This window comes from Nipponia nippon, unplaced genomic scaffold (genome assembly GCF_047370975.1).
Source record: "Nipponia nippon isolate SJK-2023a ecotype South Korea unplaced genomic scaffold, ASM4737097v1 scaffold_6, whole genome shotgun sequence".
NCBI lineage: Eukaryota > Metazoa > Chordata > Aves > Pelecaniformes > Threskiornithidae > Nipponia > Nipponia nippon.
The window spans coordinates 46143752-46164132 of record NW_028262380.1 but is presented as its reverse complement, the minus strand read 5'-3'; the positions used below and the strand labels follow the sequence as shown (position 1 = coordinate 46164132).

General features: G+C 38.2%; 1 protein-coding gene across 14 annotated transcripts in view; it reads left to right on the top strand.

Annotated features, from left to right (window-relative positions):
• The window catches only part of RAPGEF2 (Rap guanine nucleotide exchange factor 2), a 192080-nt gene extending 172054 nt beyond the window's left edge, over positions 1-20026 (top strand). For 7 of the 14 annotated variants that reach the window (XM_087736382.1, XM_087736378.1, XM_087736377.1 and 4 more), the window contains 12 exons: positions 1896-2136; positions 2385-2768; positions 4361-4572; positions 4660-4783; positions 5411-5434; positions 6491-6714; positions 7575-7760; positions 9510-9662; positions 12079-12304; positions 13900-14459; positions 16966-17262; positions 19371-20026. In XM_087736382.1, the coding sequence (XP_087592508.1) occupies positions 1896-2136; positions 2385-2768; positions 4361-4572; positions 4660-4783; positions 5411-5434; positions 6491-6714; positions 7575-7760; positions 9510-9662; positions 12079-12304; positions 13900-14459; positions 16966-17262; positions 19371-19417 (2678 nt within the window). In that variant the 3' untranslated portion in view covers positions 19418-20026. Of the gene's footprint in view, positions 1-1895; positions 2137-2384; positions 2769-4360; positions 4573-4659; positions 4784-5410; positions 5435-6490; positions 6715-7574; positions 7761-9509; positions 9663-10654; positions 10778-12078; positions 12305-13899; positions 14460-16965; positions 17263-18004 lie in introns of all 14 variants that reach the window. The other 7 variants (XM_087736379.1, XM_087736381.1, XM_087736387.1 and 4 more) reach the window with 4 other exon arrangements.
• Positions 20027-20381: the final 355 nt, after the last annotated feature.

Below are 20381 nucleotides of genomic sequence, written 5' to 3'. Positions count from 1 at the left end.
GGCTGTGTCTTTGGCATCTACCTTCCTCAAGATGTCAGAAAATACAGAAATTATTTCAGGCACTGCTCTGTATCCCTCCTCAACTAATTACTGAAGGAAGATGGGTCAATATAGAGTTGGTGATAAATTGGCTTGCTAGTTAAAAGGTATTTGTACATTTGACTCAAGTACTTAAAAAGGGCTAAAACCTGGCCTATACTGATAGCCGTTATGTGTAACTGATAATGTAATCACTCAAGTCTAATATTTTTCAGTATTAGTGCTTCTCAAGCTGCAAAAATACTACTGTGAGCTTAAAAGTGATGGGCTTCATTGCATGGAACTTGTAAACTAATATATTTAAGCCTAAACAGCCTTTGTGGCATGTAAATCAACTCATATCAGAGAGATTTATCCTAATGTTTTCCAAATGATTATTTTGGAGATATGCAGCAGCAGTGGGAAGACGTTAATTTTTGTTCTTTTGTCGCAAGATTTCTGTTGCTGAATAGATCTTTCTGTAGTAACTTGAATACATGTTATGTACATTCAGGTCTTGTCAAAAAAGATTGTGGTTGTATCAAAGTGAATGTTTTCATCTGGCAGCTGTTTTATCAGAATTTTTTTTTTTCTAGTAATGATTCTTTTTTGGCTGTAGATTCAGAAGGCTTTCTATTATTATCTATTTTCTTGTTCGTATGACCTTTATGATCTAAAAGAAATAAAGAAAATATTCTTTTAAAAAAATATATTCATTAAAGAAAGGATAATGACCAGATGTCATGTCACACAAAACTAGAAAAGGTTATTTGTAACAGAGAGAAGAAAATAAATTAACTGAAAGTACTTGTCAGTTAAAAATAACTTATGTTAAAAAATCCAGTGGTGGAGAGCTGTACAATTTTAGGTCTTTTTTTTTTCTTAATAATACAATGATAACAATCAAACTTCAGTTGATTAATGAGTCTAGATTTCAATACATTAATGGAAATATGGAAATATATATGGATTTGGTATTGCCATATAGCTTATGGAAATACCAAATCCAACATTTGGAGTTAGGCTGGTAATTTTCCAGATTTCCTAAAAATAGCTGCCTTGTAGGTGTTCACTGTAAGTTTTCTGTCATCAGTCACTTGAAACAATAATATATTTAGAACTTGAATATTTGTGAAGTGTTTTTCTATCTCTGGCTGCTTTAGTTCTTAATTAGTAAAACATTGGCACAGAGAAATAAAGAGCAAGTTTTCAGTCTGTTACTTACACATTTATTATTATGATTTAAATGTACCAAGGACAGAGTATTTTTGATAATTAAGTACTTGGATGCATTAATACTACTGCAGTTTGTTTATGTATACGTGCATGCTGGCCGTTATATATGCATCTTCCTAGCTACTTATGTGTACATGTCTTCCCTTTGTGTGTGGCAGTATGGCTGAGTGTCAGACTTAGGTAAATGAGTCTATTTTCTTAAAAATATCCTTAGGAAGATTGACACTCTTATCACCTAATTTGCTTAAACTTCTTATATGTAAGTGTATAGGGTAGTGTTGTTGAGTGTCCTTGATTTTTTGCAGACTTGGAATTTACCAGGACTCGCCACCTGTAAAAACCAGACTGCTTATTAGTTTGTTTGCCCAAACTTTAGAAAAGTTAACATATGTTTGTGGCTTGCCCCATCGATAGCCTAACTAACTTCTTTTCCTGGTTGAGAATAGAACTAGTCTTTCATTAAAAAACACAACAAAACAAAAACCCAGCTGTTTTATAAGGAGAGAAGTGACACGATACTGCAGTAAAAACTGACAGCACTAGTAATTAGACTCAATGTAACCGATATTGTGGCTTGTTCTTATACCGTAAATTTTTTTTTGCTTTACTAAATTGCATACCGTGCGTGTAATTTTTTCCAGACTTACCAGATCAAGTTCTGAGGGTTTTCAAGGCAGATCAGCAAAGTCGCTACATCATGATCAGTAAGGACACAACAGCAAAAGAAGTGGTCATCCAGGCTATCAGGGAATTTGCTCTCACTGCAACCCCTGATGCATATTCACTGTGTGAAGTCTCTGTCACGCCTGAGGGTGTAATCAAGCAAAGGAGGCTTCCTGATCAGTTATCCAAGCTTGCTGACAGGATACAGCTGAGTGGCAGGTGAGACGAGACTGTGAGCCAGAGCTGACAATGCCAGTTTATTAAGTCAAAATCCTGTTAACAGGAGCATTATTTAATTGCTAATGTTCTGTTTCTTTACAAGAAATTGCTCCCCCTGCAACTTCTAATTAATATCTAGGCCTGTTGAAATTCACTTTATTCTATGATTCCAACTGGATCATTACTCTAACTTTCACTAGTACTTGAGTATACTCTATCTGGTATCTTTTTGAATTTTGTTTTTATAGGTATTACCTGAAGAACAACATGGAAACAGAAACTCTTTGTTCAGATGAAGATGCTCAAGAGTTACTAAGGGAAAGTCAAATTTCTCTACTACAGCTCAGTACTGTTGAGGTGGCTACCCAACTCTCCATGAGAAACTTTGAGTTATTCCGTAATATTGAACCCACAGAATACATAGATGACTTGTTTAAACTCAAATCAAAAACAGGTTGCACTAATCTAAAAAAGTTTGAAGAGGTGATAAATCAAGAAACATTCTGGGTGGCTTCTGAGATTCTAAGAGAAACCAACCAGCTGAAAAGGATGAAGATCATTAAGCATTTCATTAAGATAGCACTACACTGCAGAGAATGCAAGAACTTCAACTCTATGTTTGCCATCATTAGGTATTGCCCCTTAATTTACTTCTAAGTAAAAAGCAAAGTCTAACTTATGTCAATCTAAAAAAATGTATTTAACAGAGTAAACCAATTAATACTACTAACACCAACAGTTGGCAATCCAATAAGGAGGGCATTTTCTAGTAGTCTGCATGTGACATTGAAATATTTGCTGTAATATTTGGAATGCTACTATTCTGTACTTATTGCTCAAGACAGTGAGGCAAGAGTCATTGGTGAGCGCAGCACTAGAGAAACTACTGCACTTATTTAAAAACAAAGACCAAAAGAAACAGCAGTTATATAAAGAAAAATAACAACATTGTCATAAATGAATGGGTTAATTTCCCAAAGGGAGCTCATAATTTTATACGTAGTTCCTAGTATCTTGAATTTATTGAGCAGTTTCTTGGATGGAACTCTGATAATAGTCAATAGTAGACTGCAATGCCATATAATAAGCTGTAAATAAAGACCTTTTAATACGAATAAAAAAAAGTACTGAAAAGCTCAGACAGAAATCCTTTCTTAGTTTTGGAATGAAAAGGAAGAGAAGGAAACTCAAATGTATGTGTTTATACACATTTTTTAAAACATTCACATTTCCTTTAGAGTCTCCCAAGTTAGGGAGAAAGAACCTAACAAAAAAAAAAAAATCTCTAAATACTGTCTCTTATGAAAAAACTTGAGTAAGTTGCATCAAAATGACAATTTTATCGCTGCCTCTGGCAAAAGCCCTTGTCACATTCCATCAACAGATTGAACGTGACGCTTTTTGTGAAGATCACTGGTTTTGAATACCATTCAATCAAATGTGGCAAGTTCCAAAGTCAAGGATCCATGCTAATAATCAGTCAGCATCTCTGAGACATAAAAATCTCAAGATTTAGCTCAGCTATTTCAGCTGATCTCAATGAGAAATAAAAACAGCCTGTCTGCTAGCAAAAACTGGAGTGAAAGAAAGATTCTAGATACCAAACTTTCCCATAGGTAGAAATGAATAGCAAGACAGGCAATGCCATTAAGGGAAAAAAAAACCCAAACCCTGGTCTTTGTACAAGCTACAGCTTCAGAATAACTTCAAATGTGTAGAGTCTGTTATAACAATTTGATCTAGACACAACAAAGTCGGATGGATTATTGCAGCAAGAAGGTGGGTCACTGTGCTGTTACCACCTAAACATTATATAGGTGGAAGGTGGTTTTTCCTCCACTCTGGTAATCTGGAAATAAGTGGTGGTCCTGAGGTACCCCTAGATTATGATATTGTTATCAAATTCAGATGCTGTTCCAAAGTGATAAGTACATACTCTCTATAAGGTTTAATTACTCATCCAAGTGTAACTTTTATCTGTTTATGGTTACATCATGCAGATATCTCCAGTTTTTATAGTTTTTATAATAATGATCTGAATTGTTCTATAATACACACTGGCAAAAGGAAGTTTTCACTTTCTGTTATTTATTGACATTGTTGTGCTACGCTATTCTGGCTATATGGTATTTCTCCCATACAAAATTTAACATGGTCTTTTCTAGGATTTTTTGTTTCTTTCTATTGTTCTTGAACTTTTTTCCACTTTTTTGTTTGTTTCAAGTGGCCTGAATTTGGCACCAGTTGCAAGGCTCCGAACTACTTGGGAAAAGCTTCCAAGCAAGTATGAAAAACTGTTTCAAGATCTACAGGACTTGTTTGATCCATCTAGGAATATGGCAAAATATCGTAATGTCCTTAACAGCCAAAACCTACAGCCCCCCATTATCCCCCTGTTTCCTGTTATCAAAAAAGACCTTACGTTTCTTCATGAAGGTAAAAGCAGAAGTACGTCATCTTTTACCAGCTAAGGAAAACTAACTTTGCTACCTAATAACTGATGTTGTTAATTGTTGATTGTAGGAAATGATTCAAAAGTGGAGGGCTTGGTCAATTTTGAGAAGCTGAGAATGATTGCGAAAGAGATACGCCATGTTGGACGCATGGCGTCTGTGAACATGGATCCTGCTTTAATGTTTAGAACGAGGTAAGTGTGTTGTATTAGGCAGACCTTTTCCCAGCTGAGAGAAGGCTAGGTGTCAGCAAGAGGTGCTTTTCAAGTGCTCCTTGTTCTATTGGAGCAGTATGAGTGTTTTGTTTGTTGTTAACAATTTACCAAAATTATGTGGTGTTCTAAAACTGGAGACATCATTACATTTTGTGTTTATCTATACCTATTAAAATATTTCATATTATTTCTTAGCTCCCAGTTACTTCATAAAAATGAGATTCCATCACTGGGAGGGAGGGGGAGATACTGTCTTGAACACACATGCATTAGTCTGTTTTGAAATGTTGATGTGTGCCAGCCTTGCCATTTTGATTTAGTAGAAGTGGGAGTGTATCTGGAACAATGTCAGCTGGTAGTGTTAGAAAACATGGAGTGAATGCTCTTTGGTTTCATGTTAGACCAGCTTATTGCATACTCTTTTTCTTAATTTGAGCTAGAAGAGTTTGTAATATCTGACTGTATGCCCGAGTCAAGGCTCTCTTTAATGTTTGTGGGCTTCCAGAACTGCTTGTCCTGAGGTCTGGTCTTTTTCTTTCTGAGCTTGTGATCTTTCTCTGTCTCTTCTTAAACCCATGCTTTACTCTTCCTGGCTCTCACTTGCAGGAAGAAGAAATGGAGGAGTTTGGGGTAAGTGGTTGGAGACAACACACACAGACATTCATTGTTCCCTTACCATTTGCATTGTTTCCTACTCGCTATCTTTAATTTTCTGGTGCTTTGACATTTTTTTCTTTTGTTAACCCTTTTTTACTGACAATACATTTTAATCCAGGCGTGCTTTTGCTTTTGAGGTTAAAACACAAAAGTTGTAAATTATTTATAAATGGTTGTAGATAGGAGTGGGGCATTCTTCTTCCCCACCTCCAACTTAAATTGCCAAAGGAAGTGACATTCAGTAAAAGAGAAATTATAACATGGTAAGGTTGCAACAGCTAAAAATTGCTGTTAACTTTCTTATGCCTAATAAGCAATTATCACAATCAAATACAAAAGTTAAAACTTACAGTGTCTGCTAAACTAACTTATTTTCATATTACAATTCAGCCATCACTTTTACTCTTAACAATACAGGAACAATGCATAGCTTTCATATAGACATACATACATTGAAATGTGCATGACATTTATTTCATCATGAACTAGCTGATCATTTTATTTAACAAAAAGCTGTCTTCAACCTAGCAAGTTACAAGGAAGCTCTGTTCTGTGAAACTGAGCTGCACATTTTGTATATGGTCTGATTTAAAACATATTTAGAGAGCTTTCAAAATGCCTTCTGTATATGTATTTGAATTTGAACCTCAACTATAGTCTTCTGTCAGCATTGCCTTACTGCATGAGCTTTTCCTAATGCTCCAATCTTCTCAGCGGCTGGCTTACGTGAGAGAGCTAGCTTGAATGCTTTTCTAGATGTGTGAAGTGATATTGCCTAGTTGGAGCAGAGTAGGTTAAAATATTTATGTAATTAAAATAGTGCCTGTAACCAAGTAAAAAGATTTCCTGGCCCTCATCTTTCTATCTATTATAGCTGTTTGACTTACTGGAATGAGGCATGTAAGCTTTGACTGTAGACTGACATTCATGCAACCTTCTGCACGTTTCATGTTTATCAAGTGATACTGTGTTGGACTAAGTCATACTTTTCCCCTCTTTCCTCCCCCTCCTGCTCCCCCTTCGCTCCAGGTCTCTCAGCCAGGGCAGTACGAATGCGGCCGTGCTGGATGTCGCGCAAACGGGGGGTCATAAAAAGCGGGTCCGTCGCAGCTCTTTCCTTAATGCTAAAAAACTGTATGAAGATGCTCAGATGGCACGGAAAGTAAAGCAGTATCTCTCAAACTTGGATCTGGAAATGGATGAAGAGAGCCTCCAGACACTCTCTCTGCAGTGTGAGCCAGCCACCAACACACGTGAGCGTTGTCATTTGTTATGGATTTCAAGGAAACTGTTAAATATACCTCTGTTTCTTCTCCAAGGAAGTAATTGGGAACAGTAACTAGACAATGAGGTGGAAAATGCTGTGTCTAGTCATTTCCAAGTACCGAACATCTATGAATCTTAAGGAAATCATCTTGCAGATTAACAATATAGAGGAATAGCATTTATATAGGAGATAAGGCTTTCAGATGATGTCATGCTGAAGTGCACAAGGGTTCTTTAAATTTGTCTGTACAAAGGGTATGGAGGAGCCAAAAGTTCCTCTACAGTTCTGATGTATTCAAGATATTGGTGTGAATAGGGGTGGTCATCCTGGATATCTTGGCCTTGAGAGGGAAAAGGGGATTTCCTCATGTCCAGGTGTGTCAGAGACACCTGGAGGGCTGTACCTGGCTGCAGCAGAGGGGGACCTTATGCTGGATATTGGTTTCATTTTGATTTGAGGGAATGGTGTATCTTATGCGCTTCCCTTCCTTCAGGGTAACAAAAAATAGTAATTATATATCTGTTCTAAATTAGTTGTAGTCCTTATGATAGCCAAGTATAACTTCTGGTCATGTTTTTGATAACTATAACAATAGTAATTTATGAGAGTTTTATTTTGAGAAAGAGAGTAAATGTTCTTTGATAATGTACATATTTCAAATGGAGTTACATCTCCCCCTCTTTTCCTCTTCATCTTTTCTCTCTGAAGGTATCCTAGTGTATTAATTGTACAAGTATTTGAGCACCTTTTAATTATTAATTGGAGGGCTTTACACTGCTCAGATTAAAACTCTCACAATATTTCTAGCTAGTAGTTGTTATGTGCTTTCTCCCATTTCTTGCAAAGTGCCAAAGAATACAGGAGACAAGCGATCTGGAAAATCTGAAACGTCACCGGTGGCTCCCCGGGCAGGCATCCAGCAGAAGGTGCAGCAGCAGCAGCAACATAAAGTAAACCAAGCACTGCAGGTCCCTGCTGTATCTCTTTATCCCTCTCGCAAGAAAGTGCCAGTCAAAGACCTCCCACCATTTGGTAAGTAGAACAACGAAGTGTTTGGTTTAATACTCTGAAGTTTATTTGCTTATGTCAGGGAGACGTTTTTAATCAAATAAGATTCAGACATTTATTTCTGGTAGTAGTATGTGCAGGTTATGCCAGTTCATGCAGTGTATATGCATAATTCTCTACTCTAGAAATGGAAGGAGAAATCTAGGAAAGCATCCTGTCAATTTAATCAGTATAAGTATTTACGTGTTACTAGCAGCTCGAAAGAATTAATGTTTCTATCTGCCCTGGGATCTTGGCTTAACTTTTCCAAAGGGATTAGTGACTTGGAGTTTTTGAGTGACCCATCTGAGATGCCTCAGAAGTTTTGGTGTTTTTTCAAAAGTTGAAAAGTTAATGTGAAATCCAGGCCTGTTCAAACTGGTAGTCCTGTTAGAAATGTAGGCCTGAAGCTTCATGATGAGAATTATCCGTTTGGCTTCTGCTCCCTAGTGCTTTTTTATTGTTGTTCTTCAGTCGTTGTTGCCTGCATGTTGGTCAGAAAGATACCAGAGTATAGGAATTTCTTCTAATTCGATTTCCAAATCTGTGTCCCAGCATGTGTGCATAACATATATGCATTATTAAAGAACTTCTCACATATCACTGAAAGTACGGTAATATTCTTAGTAAGTATACGTAGTATAACTGGCCCTTCCTATTACATGATGGTAATTTCACAAGAGCTTAATTCTCTTTTTGCTTTTTATTAGTTTTACTTGTGTCCTGCTTAGGCTGCTAGCAAAATGTTAGAAGCAGCAAAATGAGCAAGAAACAATTCAATATTCATCTAGTTCTTGTTGATTTTACTATTAAATTTTAATCTTAAAAGGACTTTGAAGCACCATAGACTGTGTTTTTGCTCATGGTGGGAAAGTTTCTGAAAACTGACTAGGTTATGTTGATGAAGCAGCTGTAAATTATTGATAGCAGCATTGTGATCCAGCAGATCAAAGATAAATTCTGTAGAATGCTTGAAAATAACCTCTACCACAAACATTGGCAAAACTGTCAGAGAAGGTCTGTCTTCACTTTTAAGACCGTCCCAGGGTGGATTTTTGAGGGGAGGGGAAGAGAAAAATGGATAAATGTTCCCTGAGAAAAGTGGTTCTTGATGCCCTAGATCTTTACGTCATACATCATCTTCAGGATGTTTTTACTCTTTAGTTTCCTAAAATAAGCTGGTGCAGAGATAGTTCTCAAAAATGAAAGGGAGCAAGGCAGCTGCCGGATGGCCTTGTTTTGTAAGCCTAATCTTATTAATCTTCTTTCCAGCTTTCTTTGACCTTCTCGGCTACTCTGAGTAGAAGAGAAACACGAGAACAGTTTCAATTCTTACTATATAAACCTTCACTAACCAATGAGATTTGTGTGTGCTTTATTCAACATAATTTTAGTTCACGTTTCTCAGTAACCATTACTATGCATAGCCTTGGTTTATATATTGTATAGGCAGTATTCTGCAACACCAAATCTGCATTGTGACAGAGTATTTATTTTAGGTGGCCAGAATGAAAGACCGGCTGCACCAATATGCAGAAATAAAGCGCTATATTTTAAACAGGAGTAGGTTTAAATGTTTTGCTTTGTTTAAGCTGGAGTCAGAAACTCACAAATGTACAGAAAAAAAAATTAGTTATTTTTCCTGTATGGTGCCAGCTCTATAAATGCATTGTGAAACAGAAAGATGTATTTACAGTGGACTTTACATCTGCCTACATTAATTCTTATTTAAAGGCATTAACTCCCCACAAGCTTTAAAGAAAATTCTTTCATTATCTGAAGAAGGAAGTTTGGATCGGCACAAGAAACAGTCTGAAGACACAGTCTCAAGTGCATCTTCACAGCTGTCTTCTCCTCCCACTTCACCACAGAGCTCTCCAAGGAAAGGTATTAGATGTGCAATATTTCTCATCCTGTTTCCTGAAGCTCATAGACTTTGGAAACTTCTGAGAGAGAATTTGGACACTCGGGATAAACTACTGCTGCTCCAATTTTTGTCACATATGGTCAGCAAGAGGGCAGGAATTGTACTGCAGAGTGGAATACATGAAAGGATACCTAGGAAGTGGATTTCAGGGATACCTGAAAGCCCTCTGGTTAGCAAAAGCCAGGAAAGACAGCCTGATCTGATACAGGATTTGATGCAATAGGTCACTCTCTCTGCAGCTGCTTCTGACAAAAATATTCCCGTCATCAGTGTTTCCTGCCAGTGGAAGGATGTGCAGATTGAAACTTCAAATCTTTGTACAGCATTGAGCACGCTAGCCTGTTAGAGGAATTATTTGCTGTCATGCATCTGGATGGGATGTGACCTATTTATGACAGGCAGGCTTAAGATAATTTGGGATTCAAATTACTAATACACGATGTTTTACTAGCAGCCTGATTATTCAAACAATGTATATGGATATTTGAGGAATGGTATTACACATTGGAGCTTTCTTGACTGGGTTCTTTTGAAGTTACTTCATAGTGTTATTTTTTTAAAGTGAATTTAGGACTTTCAAGGGGTTTTCTTTAAGCCTGTTTTTTCATTGTACTTGTTCTGGTTATGAATTGACAAAACAGCATGGAAGCATTTTCCTGTAGTTTAAACAACAACAACAAAAAGTCTCTTTGGAAGTATGATAGCTTATCTTTTCAAAATATCATAAAAGTTCAGTTTAACAGTTACATAACATAACATTACGGTAAAATATATATATTGGGGTTGAGTCCTCATAATAGAAGTTCAGAATGCTAAAGAGATGTGTGACATCCCTGTAGGAATAACTTTCCCTAAACTGCACAGGGATGGTAAAGATTTGAAACTTATGTGAGCATCACTTTTTCTACTTTCTTATCAAATGTATAGCTGAGCCCTTTTCTTCACGTGGTAGGTGGCAGTGCCGACCAGTTGAGGCCTTATGGTTCCAGACTAATGGACCTAACCAGTTCCTCCTCTCCTCTTGGAAGTGAGAACAGTAACAAGAATAGCAATTCAACAAGGACCTCTGAGATAGGTGGGGCTTACAGAAACAAAAGGAGAAAAAACAAGTCCAATTGGATAAGCAGAGACCTGAAAAGGGGAGAGATGAATATGGCAAGAAAGTACAAATGCCTATCCAAAATCTCTACTGAAGTGATATTTACTAAGGTCAGATGGAGGAGGATGTTATGTAGAAAAGACTTAGATTATCACCTCGAGTCCCTGTAGCTATTTTCATGATTTCTCCCAAATACTACATTAGCAAAGATTGAATTTATATAAATATGATCAGACCTGTGCATTTATTGAAAAAGGAATTGGGATTCTGTACTTCACTCATAGTGGGGAAAGTGCTTTATTTTTGCAAAAAGCAGGTCATGAACATGATTATAAATTTTTTGAAAAATCCTTGGTTTGATGGTAACATGAAGGTAATAGTATGTTCTTTTGGACAAAAATGGCAGCATTAATTCCATGTTCTCAGCAAGTGAATTGGGATAGATCAGTTGAAGTCATCTTGATGCTTATGTGTAGACTGAAAGCAAAAAATGAAAACTGCACTTACTTGTGGATGTATGTTGTTTAATGATCTCTAACTTAGCTGGCAAAAGCATTCAGCACAACTTTGTTTAATACAAAAACAAAAGCTGCATTTGCTGAATTTGCCTCTGTGATATGGTTTGCAGATTTTATCTCAGTCTGGTGGTGTCAATGCTACCTCCAAATTCTGGTATAATTCTGGTAATATATGCTATTTGGAATGTAATTAGTTAGCCAAGTACCACAAAGAAAGCTTGAAAATCTGGCCCTCTCTCAGCCAAGATACGGAATAAGCAGTCAGCCCAGACATCTGGGCTTCATGTTGTATCTGCTGTTCATCTCTGAAGTGTAGCTGTGCAGAACAGCAAAACTGTGTGAGAGGGTCTCTTGGAGTACTTTAAGCAGTAATCTTGTCCAGGGCATCTCTTTCGTTCCAATCCTGGAGACAGTGTTTACGTAGAGGCGGTTTTTTGAGAAGCGAGATTTCATAATGCAGTGATACAAGTATGATGATGCATTTGAAAATAATTTGGGGGAGGAGAGCAGAGAAGAAGGAAGGTGAGCAGTTGGTTTCTAAATGAGTAGTGCATGTTCTCACAATCTTAAACCTCTCATTAAAGAGACAGAATACATGGTATTACACAGTTCTGCTATGTATCTTTATCTTTTGCAGTGCTGCTTCTGTGTAAATGTAACTGTAGTTTTGATTTGCTATGGTAGCAGTATTGCCAGCTGCCTGACAATAACTGAGCAGGCTTCTTGGAGAGTCTGATTAACGTGATGTTCCCTTTGCAGGCTATACTTTGGCTCCTAGCGGCACGGTGGATAACTTTTCAGATTCTGGTCACAGTGAAATTTCTTCCAGATCTAGTATTGTCAGCAATTCCTCTTTTGACTCTATGCCAGTCTCCCTGCATGATGAGAGGAGACAGAGGCATTCTGTCAGCATCGTGGAGACAAATCTTGGTGTGGGAAGGATTGATAGAAGAATCATGATTGAACCAGATCAATACAGCTTAGGGTAGGAATTTTATTTCTGCTTACTTACGTTATACTTTCATATAGTGTGTACGTGGCATGTAACTTTCCCTGTACCTCTCTCAAATATTTTTTTTCCCCTGCTTTTAAAAACTACTATTTCAATGCTGTGTTTTGTGCTAATGCTCCATTTTCTGACAAGAAAAGGTTTTGCACTCTTGACTGTGTGATGATGTCTACAGCAGTAAGACTTTACCTCAGTAGACCTTATCATCTGAGCATTTAGAAATGCTGTAGATTATCCTTTTTATGGCAGACTAGTATTCTAGCCTGTTTTCTAGGTGGCGAATTAACAGAATTAGATGAGAAATTATTCATACAATTATTCAGTGATCAAGCTGAGAACAGAAATAGCTAGTAATTTTCCAGTCTGTTTTATAGAAAAGTGCATATATATCTAACTCAAAAATATTTTACCCCAGTATCTCTTCTAGTCAACAATAATTGGAAGCTAAAATTCACATTAGGGTGCTGGTTTTCTAAGTAATTTTCTAGGTAATTAATTTCTGTAATGGTGGGGAAGCTAGTGCTGTGAGGAGTTCTCTAAATCTCTAGCAGTGAGCCTTGGTCTGAAAATAATTGGAGCTCTGGTTCCTATTTAGTCTCCACTCACTTTTCTGAGCTGTTATTTGGATGCTTCAGTCCTCTGAATGGTTTCAGGGGTTTTAATCCTGCAGGGTCTGTGGGTGGCAGGCCTGTTCCAAAACTGGCGTATGTCAGCTTTGGGAATCCCAGGCTATGCACACTCTTTAATCAGATGTCTTAAATATTTGGGAGGAGAGCAGGGTTCCAGTCTGCATAGCAAGCTGCCCTGGAAGGACAAATCCCAGGAGCCTGGATAGCTGCTAAACAAAAGTGACGCTTTGTCAGTTTTCTCTGCTGCCGTGTAAGTGATAGTGTCAGGCTTACCTAATCGCTGAAAGGCTACGGAGAACATACTTGCTCTACGAAGTAGCATGTGTTTCCAAAGTTAAGGTTAAAATACATTTCTGTGTGCAAGAAATGTTGAAAAGTTGGCTTTCAGAATTTCCTAAGCAGAAAAAAATAATCTGAAAAGCTGAAACCTAAACCTGAATATCAGCCACCTCTTGCTAAAATTCTGTTTCTGACTTTCGATCCTTTGCTTCACGTGGCTGGAAAAGCAATAGAAACCCTATCTATCAGTCTATTCCCCTTTATATATGTCAATGCAGTTTACCTGTCTTAAATGGCTGCTGCAAAGTTAAGATTTTACCTTTTGAAATGACTCCACTGAAGACTTAAGTTTCATCAGGATATCTATCCAGTAATTTTAGTTTTGTTTTGGTTTTTGTTTTGTTGAGGATAAGTTTGAAAGGAAAGTGTTCTATTCTCAAAATTGAATTAGTCATTAATGCAACTAATACTTAATATAAATTGCATCAAAACCTTCAATCGTAGAATGGTTTAGGTTGGAAGAGACCTTTTAAAGGTCATCTAGTCCAACCCCCCAATATGTTTGCTTTTCTCTTGACTGTTGAATTCTTCATGTGTCTTGTAAATGATCTCCAATTCTAACACTGGATTTATTTTTTTTTTCCCTCTTCAATGTGCATCTAGCTCATATGCACCACTGTCAGAGACCAGAGGCCTGTATGCTGGAGCAACTGTGCTTTCTTCTCCTAGTACAGAAGAACTGTCACAGGATCAGGGGGACAGAGCTTCGCTCGATGCAGCTGACAGTGGCCGTGGTAGCTGGACTTCTTGTTCGAGTGGTTCTCATGACAACATACAAACAATACAGCACCAGAGAAGCTGGGAGACTCTGCCTTTTGGACATGCTCATTTTGATAGTTCAGGCGATGGGGCAGGACTGTGGGCCTCGGGCAGTCATATGGACCAGCTGATGTTCCCCGATCATGGCACAAAGTATGGCAGGCAAAGTCAAAGTAGGGAGGGCCTCGATCAAGCACAGTCCAGAGCAAGCTGGGCATCCTCAACAGGCTACTGGGGAGAGGACTCGGAAGGTGATACAGGTACCATAAAGCGGAGGGGTGGGAAGGATGTTTCGACTGAAGCTGAAACCAGTAGCATAACAGCCGTACCAGCAGAGGAGTCAAAGCCAGCTCCCGTGCCCACTCATATAGCAGTATCATCAAGTAGTACAAAGGGGCTTGTTGGTAAGTTGAGTTTTGTTTACCATGAAATATTTTAGTTCATTTGCTTATGGTTCTTCATACTGCTCTAAAAGTGCATTTCTTTTGTCTGGTTTGATACTTTTATTTTTAAAACAAACCTGAACATTTGGCAGTCTCTCTCAAATTTTCCCCTTTAATTGTGCATTTATTGCTAGGGAAAATATCACTCATTGTTGATTCTCAGTTCTGGCAGCGCCTTTGTGCTTCAAGAGAGCCTGCCATACATCAGAAAACTAGCTCAACTGCTGGACAGCGTTTTGAGGGGTTGATGTATTTAGGTGTCTGTTCTGAAATGTGAATTTCTCTTCACAGTAAGGCTCCACATTCTATATTTAGGTAACTTAATAAATGTGGCCTGATTTTTTTAGAAGCCGTTTACTTTATACATCTGTATGACTTGTCTGATAATTGTGGATATTCCTTACTTCTGAAAATGGGATCACGTTGTGCTTAAATACCAACTGGGAAGTTTCTTTGGACTGCTGAAACTGAAGAGGTTCCTAAGAAATTAGAGCTGAAGTACATTTATAACCATTCAACAAAAGAAAGATCAGATAATATATAAATTAATATGAAAGTGCCTTTGGCAGTGCTTAACATTTTTCTCATGCTGTTCCTTCTACGCATGCCAGTCCTTGGGCCGTCCAAGACCTCTGCATTTTTCCCTCTTTCATTCCTTTCATTCGCCTTCACTTTGCCTTTCTTCAGGTTAATATGAAGAACCATCTAAAAACCATTTTGTGCTGACACAGCTGAAAAAGTCTGCCAGATTGGGGTCATGCCGAGACCACTGTGATAAACTGTTTTTCCGTTTTCTGCCCAAGTGTATTGCTTAGCAGTGGCTCATTGCCTCAAAGCTTGGGTGCAGATCTGAATGCCTGAACTGTGAAGAGGAGGAAGGTGTTCAGTTCAGGACTCCAGGTTCTCATTTATGCCGCTTTCTAATTTTACTCTTTGATGCCCTTGGTTTCTACCAGAATGTGGAACAAGCATGTCCAAACTCGCCTGTCAAGGCAGTGCTTTCCACTGTGTTTTTAAAGACTTAAGAGAATGTGAAAGAGATCTGAAAATTCAAGCCATACACTTCAGTACTATTAACTAATTATCCTGCAAATGTAACTCTGCATATCACTGTTCAACAGAAGCCACTATTTTTACATGGTTCTTTTGCACTGAATATGCATTGATCTCTTGCAGTATTCCAACAGAATTTTTCTACAGAATTTCTTCTGCATTGAAGTTACTTTTCAGAAATCTTTGAATAAAATTTCTTAGAAGCTTCTTCATGCTGCTTTGCTCAGTTAAAACAATTTGTCCAAGAAAAAGACTTAGATTCTATTGGAAACTATTTGGTCTTGTTATAATACCAAGACTTTAGTCTATAAAAGCTCACATCCCAGTAGCACCAGTCCATTTTAAGCTTGTACTGCCCATTCAGTCAATGCCATGCTGCGTAATGCAGGGTGATGTTGTCATCACCCCTTGTGCAAGAATATACAGTGTATGACAAGCTGCGGAGAGTAAATTGTCTGTGTCAGTGTTTTTTCCTGCTGTGTTTGCCTTTGTGCTGTAAGCTAGGTGGTCACGTGTTACAGGGGTAGACCCACAAAGTGTGTTCAGTATCAAAGCCCCAGCTGGCTTCTTCAGGTACATAAGTACATAATCACTGCTTCCTCCCTTGAAGTTCTCTGCAAGAGAGAACTTCTAAGTATGCCCAGAGCTAAGCCTTGTTCAGGTAAACAGTTGTACCTCAATGAGATCCACAAACTAGGTGGTGGTCTTTCCATCTTCTGTATAAAATCCTGTTCAATTGTTGTTCTTATGGGCATACTTTCAAGTTTTAATTTTGCAGATAATACAACCGTAAGAGCAGCAGGCAGTAATGCATACAGAAAGTAGGAAGATGAAGCCCACTTCTGTTCCTTACCTTTTGGAATTGTAGCTTATGTCTCATTAAGTGCTAAGATTTGTAGGGAGAAATAATGTACCAGGTGCTTCCCCCCCCTGCCCCCCCAAGATGCTAAAAACAAGAGATGAGCTCTGAGGTACAAAGCCCATCTTCAGAATTAAGATAGATAGTCATGCGTTTGGGGACATGCCAATATTCCTGATGATTGCCACTTCTGTGGACTCTTTGAGTCTTCCATGTTACTTTGATCAGTGTATGTTTTATTCTATACAATTGATGGAACAGCTTCAGTTGCCAAGTTTGAACAAATTCCCCGTGTAATTTGGTGAATTTTATGAGAGTAATGCTTCGCTACTGGAAGAATAGCTATATCCTGTGTAGGTTGTATATTCTATGCTTTCTTGCATGATTTATTTTTCAAGACCTCATTGTCTACCATATGGTAGTTAACTTTTGTCCTTCAGATTTTCTTCTCCTGGGATGTTGAGTTGGTTGATGTTTATTTAACTTTCGCTGTTTATTTTCCTCTGAGCAGTTTTCCTCTTACTATCTCTTATAATAATCTTGTTTTTCCTGCAGCACGAAAAGAGGGTCGATATCGGGAACCACCTCCAACTCCTCCTGGTTATGTAGGAATACCTATTGCTGAGTTTGCAGAAGGTGGTTCCCATCCAACCAGAAAGCCTCCAGATTACAACATAGCACTTCAGAGGTCTAGAATGGTGGCACGGACATGTGAGACATCAACTCCGCAGCAGCAGTCGCATGGCCATTCGACTAGCAGGCCTGTGAACAAACCTCAGTGGCATAAACCGAATGAGTCAGATCCACGTCTCGCTCACTATCCGTCTCAAGGGTTTTCCACAGAGGAAGATGGTAAATTTCTAACTGTTAGATTTTGAGTGTGCTGCATGCAAAAATGGTCAATGCTTTCACAGACACAAAGCAAATTGCGCAAATGTATTCTGCCATAGAAATTCTTGCCATAATTGGAGCTCTCTTCCATCTTTCAAAACTTGCTACTTGTTAACTTTTTGGAAGGGGAGGAATTCAGTTGATCCTAAATATAATTTAAAATTTGGAATGTAGGTCCACCTGAATCTTGGACAACCAAGCAGTTGACTTAGGCAACTACTCTGGAGGTGCCTATGTTCACCAGGTACAGCGCTGGCTGCCCTGAAAGTCTCTAGCATACCTAATGTTTGGCACTAACCATGTATTTAATGGTCGAAAAAGTATCCTGGTCTATTGTTTCTACCAATGGTGACTAAAGCGGCACTCAATTTTTGTGCAATCTTAATTTAAATAAATCACAGATACATTCAGGGAAAAATGTAAGATAGCTTTACGAAGCTATTGGCTATCTAGGAGTAGCTGTTGTGTTCCTCAGGCTGAGGAACTGCACCTAGCTTGGTTGTCTTATTTTCTTTGAAAGCAAAATTACAGAGGAGTACTTCTCATGAGACCTGAAATGTACAGATATTTAGATTGTTTTAAAATATATACCTAATACAATGAAATGGAAAACACATGAGCACAGTACAGGTTGTTTCATTCAGTGGCAGTCTTGTTCTATATGAATTGAATTTTATTTTCCCCTATCCTATTGTGTTTGCAGAAGATGAACAAGTTTCTGCTGTCTAAGACTTGGGGCTTTTCTGGATCCAGAGTGAGCCACCTTAAAGGAGAGCACAAGAAGACGTCCCTAGAATAGGAGCCTTGGAACTATAGTTAAAGGATGGTGGACCTGTTTGCCTCCTTCCCTGCCTTAAAGCAGCATGGGGCTTCTTCCTCCGCCCCTCCCCCTTCTGTCCCCTCTCCCCTTGCATGTGAAATACTGTGAAGAAATCGCCCTGGCACTTTTCAAACTGTGTTGCTTGAAATGCACAGTGCAGCAATCTCCAAGCTACCACTGTCGCTGTCTGCCACATCACACAGTATCATTCCAAATTCCAAGATCATCACATCAGGATGATTAACTCTGGCTGCACTTCCCAATGCCTGGAAAGGTTTTTTAAATCTTCCTTTTAGATTTTAATCACAATCCTAGCACTTAGTCTCATTGAGATAATGAGATAAGCTAGTTGTCAAATTACATTTGGCCTTTAACCTACAAAGAGAAAAACGCATTGAAATCCTTCAAGGAGGCAGTGCTTATTTGCTTGTTTACAATGCCTTTGTTACGATTTTCTATGTTTGTGTTTCGGAGATCAAATACGGCATCTGCGTAGTAATTACAGTATTATTTCATACCTGTAAGTAGGGTTGCCAGCCTCAGCTCCTGGAAAGCGTATTGCTGTCACGTGGCTGAGCAGGGCAGATGGGAAGGCAGAGGTTACGGGATGCAGCCTTTCCTTGACTGTCTCGCTTCACTCTTAATGTGCCCCACCCTGGAGTCTTCAAAAGTTTGTAAATGTTAGCCTTAACGGCATCCCCAGCCGTTAATGGCATCCTCAGCCGGGTCTAGTGTAAATGCAGAAACCCGCGCTTGCAGCTGGCCGGTGATGGAAGAGGACACTGCATGTCTCATACCTGTGCCTTGCGGAATACAGGATGGCATACTGAATAAGAAAGTGTCCCATTCTAATGAGACAGACGGCAACCCCACCTCTAAGTTATATATTATTTTTATTTTATTTTTTTTTACTATATAATAGTTATATTAAAAGAGAAATTAACTGGATAACATTGCAGTGAAGGCAAGTTGGGATGTCACAGCTTGTGTCGGCTGTTAACACTGATCTAATAACCTCCATCTATTGACTTTGGCATTAGGGGATAAACGAGCCTTTAAGTAATGAAAAATAACACGTTTAGATTTGCCAGCCTTTGCAATGCAGAAATAGTCACAACTGTTAATGGCTTCATGGAACACTGCATGTGTAGAGAAGGCCAATGTGTAGCAACCACCTGCTCACAGCTGCTATTAACCCTATAATGACTGAAATGACCCTCCCCTCTATTTTTGTGTTGTTTTTGCACAGACTCCGGAGAAGTGAAGGCTGCCAATCCGAGTAGTACTCAAATGTGAGGAACTGCTGGTCTTGGATTTTTTTTTTTTTTTCCATTGAACTCAGCTGATCATATTGATCAGTAGATAAACGTAACTAGCTTCAACTTTTAAAGATCAAATTGCAGTGTTTTTTCACTGTATCAAACAAATGTCAGTGCTTTATTTAATTCTCTCTCCTGTAATCATAGCTTTTGTCTATTTGCTTATATATCACATTGTCAATTATGCATTTGTACTTTTACATGTAATATGCATTATTTGCCAGTTTTATCCTCAAGGCTATGGACCTCATGTGCATATAGAAATACAAAATCCTAGCTCTATCACAAGTTGCACAAATGTTATATAAGCATTAAGTAATTGTAGACCATAGGACTGCTAATCTCAGTTCGCTCTGTGATGTTAAGTGCAGAATGTACAATTAAATGGTGATTTCCTCATACTTTTGATACTACTTGTACCTGTATGTCTTTTAGAAAGACATTGGTGGAGTCTGTATCCCTTTTGTATTTTTAATAAAATAATTGTACATATTGGTTATATTTTTGTTGAAAATGGTAGAAATGTACGTTTATGATTCTACATCCAGTTTGTATGAAGCTGGAAAATAAATAAATATAACATGAATGAAGTCCATATTGATTCTTATGCATTTTACATGTTCCACATACTTGAACAAATTTATGAAAAATTTTACTTCTCTGTGTATTAATATTAAAGGGACATTGCCAAGTGATGTGGGCAAACCATTGGTGTGGAGTTTTTCTTAATATACAGTTGTGTTGCTGATAATTTTTGAAAAGTCTGGTGTGTGTACTGCTGAATGAGAATGACTGATGTTGCGTGTCCCCAGGAGAAACATCTGAGATGCTGAAAAAGACGTTCCTATCGATATGGTCTTAAGTGTATAGATAGCATGTAAACAGTTTTAAAGGAAGGATTGTATTGATTTGATATTCTGTATGGCGTAAAAGGAAGGAAT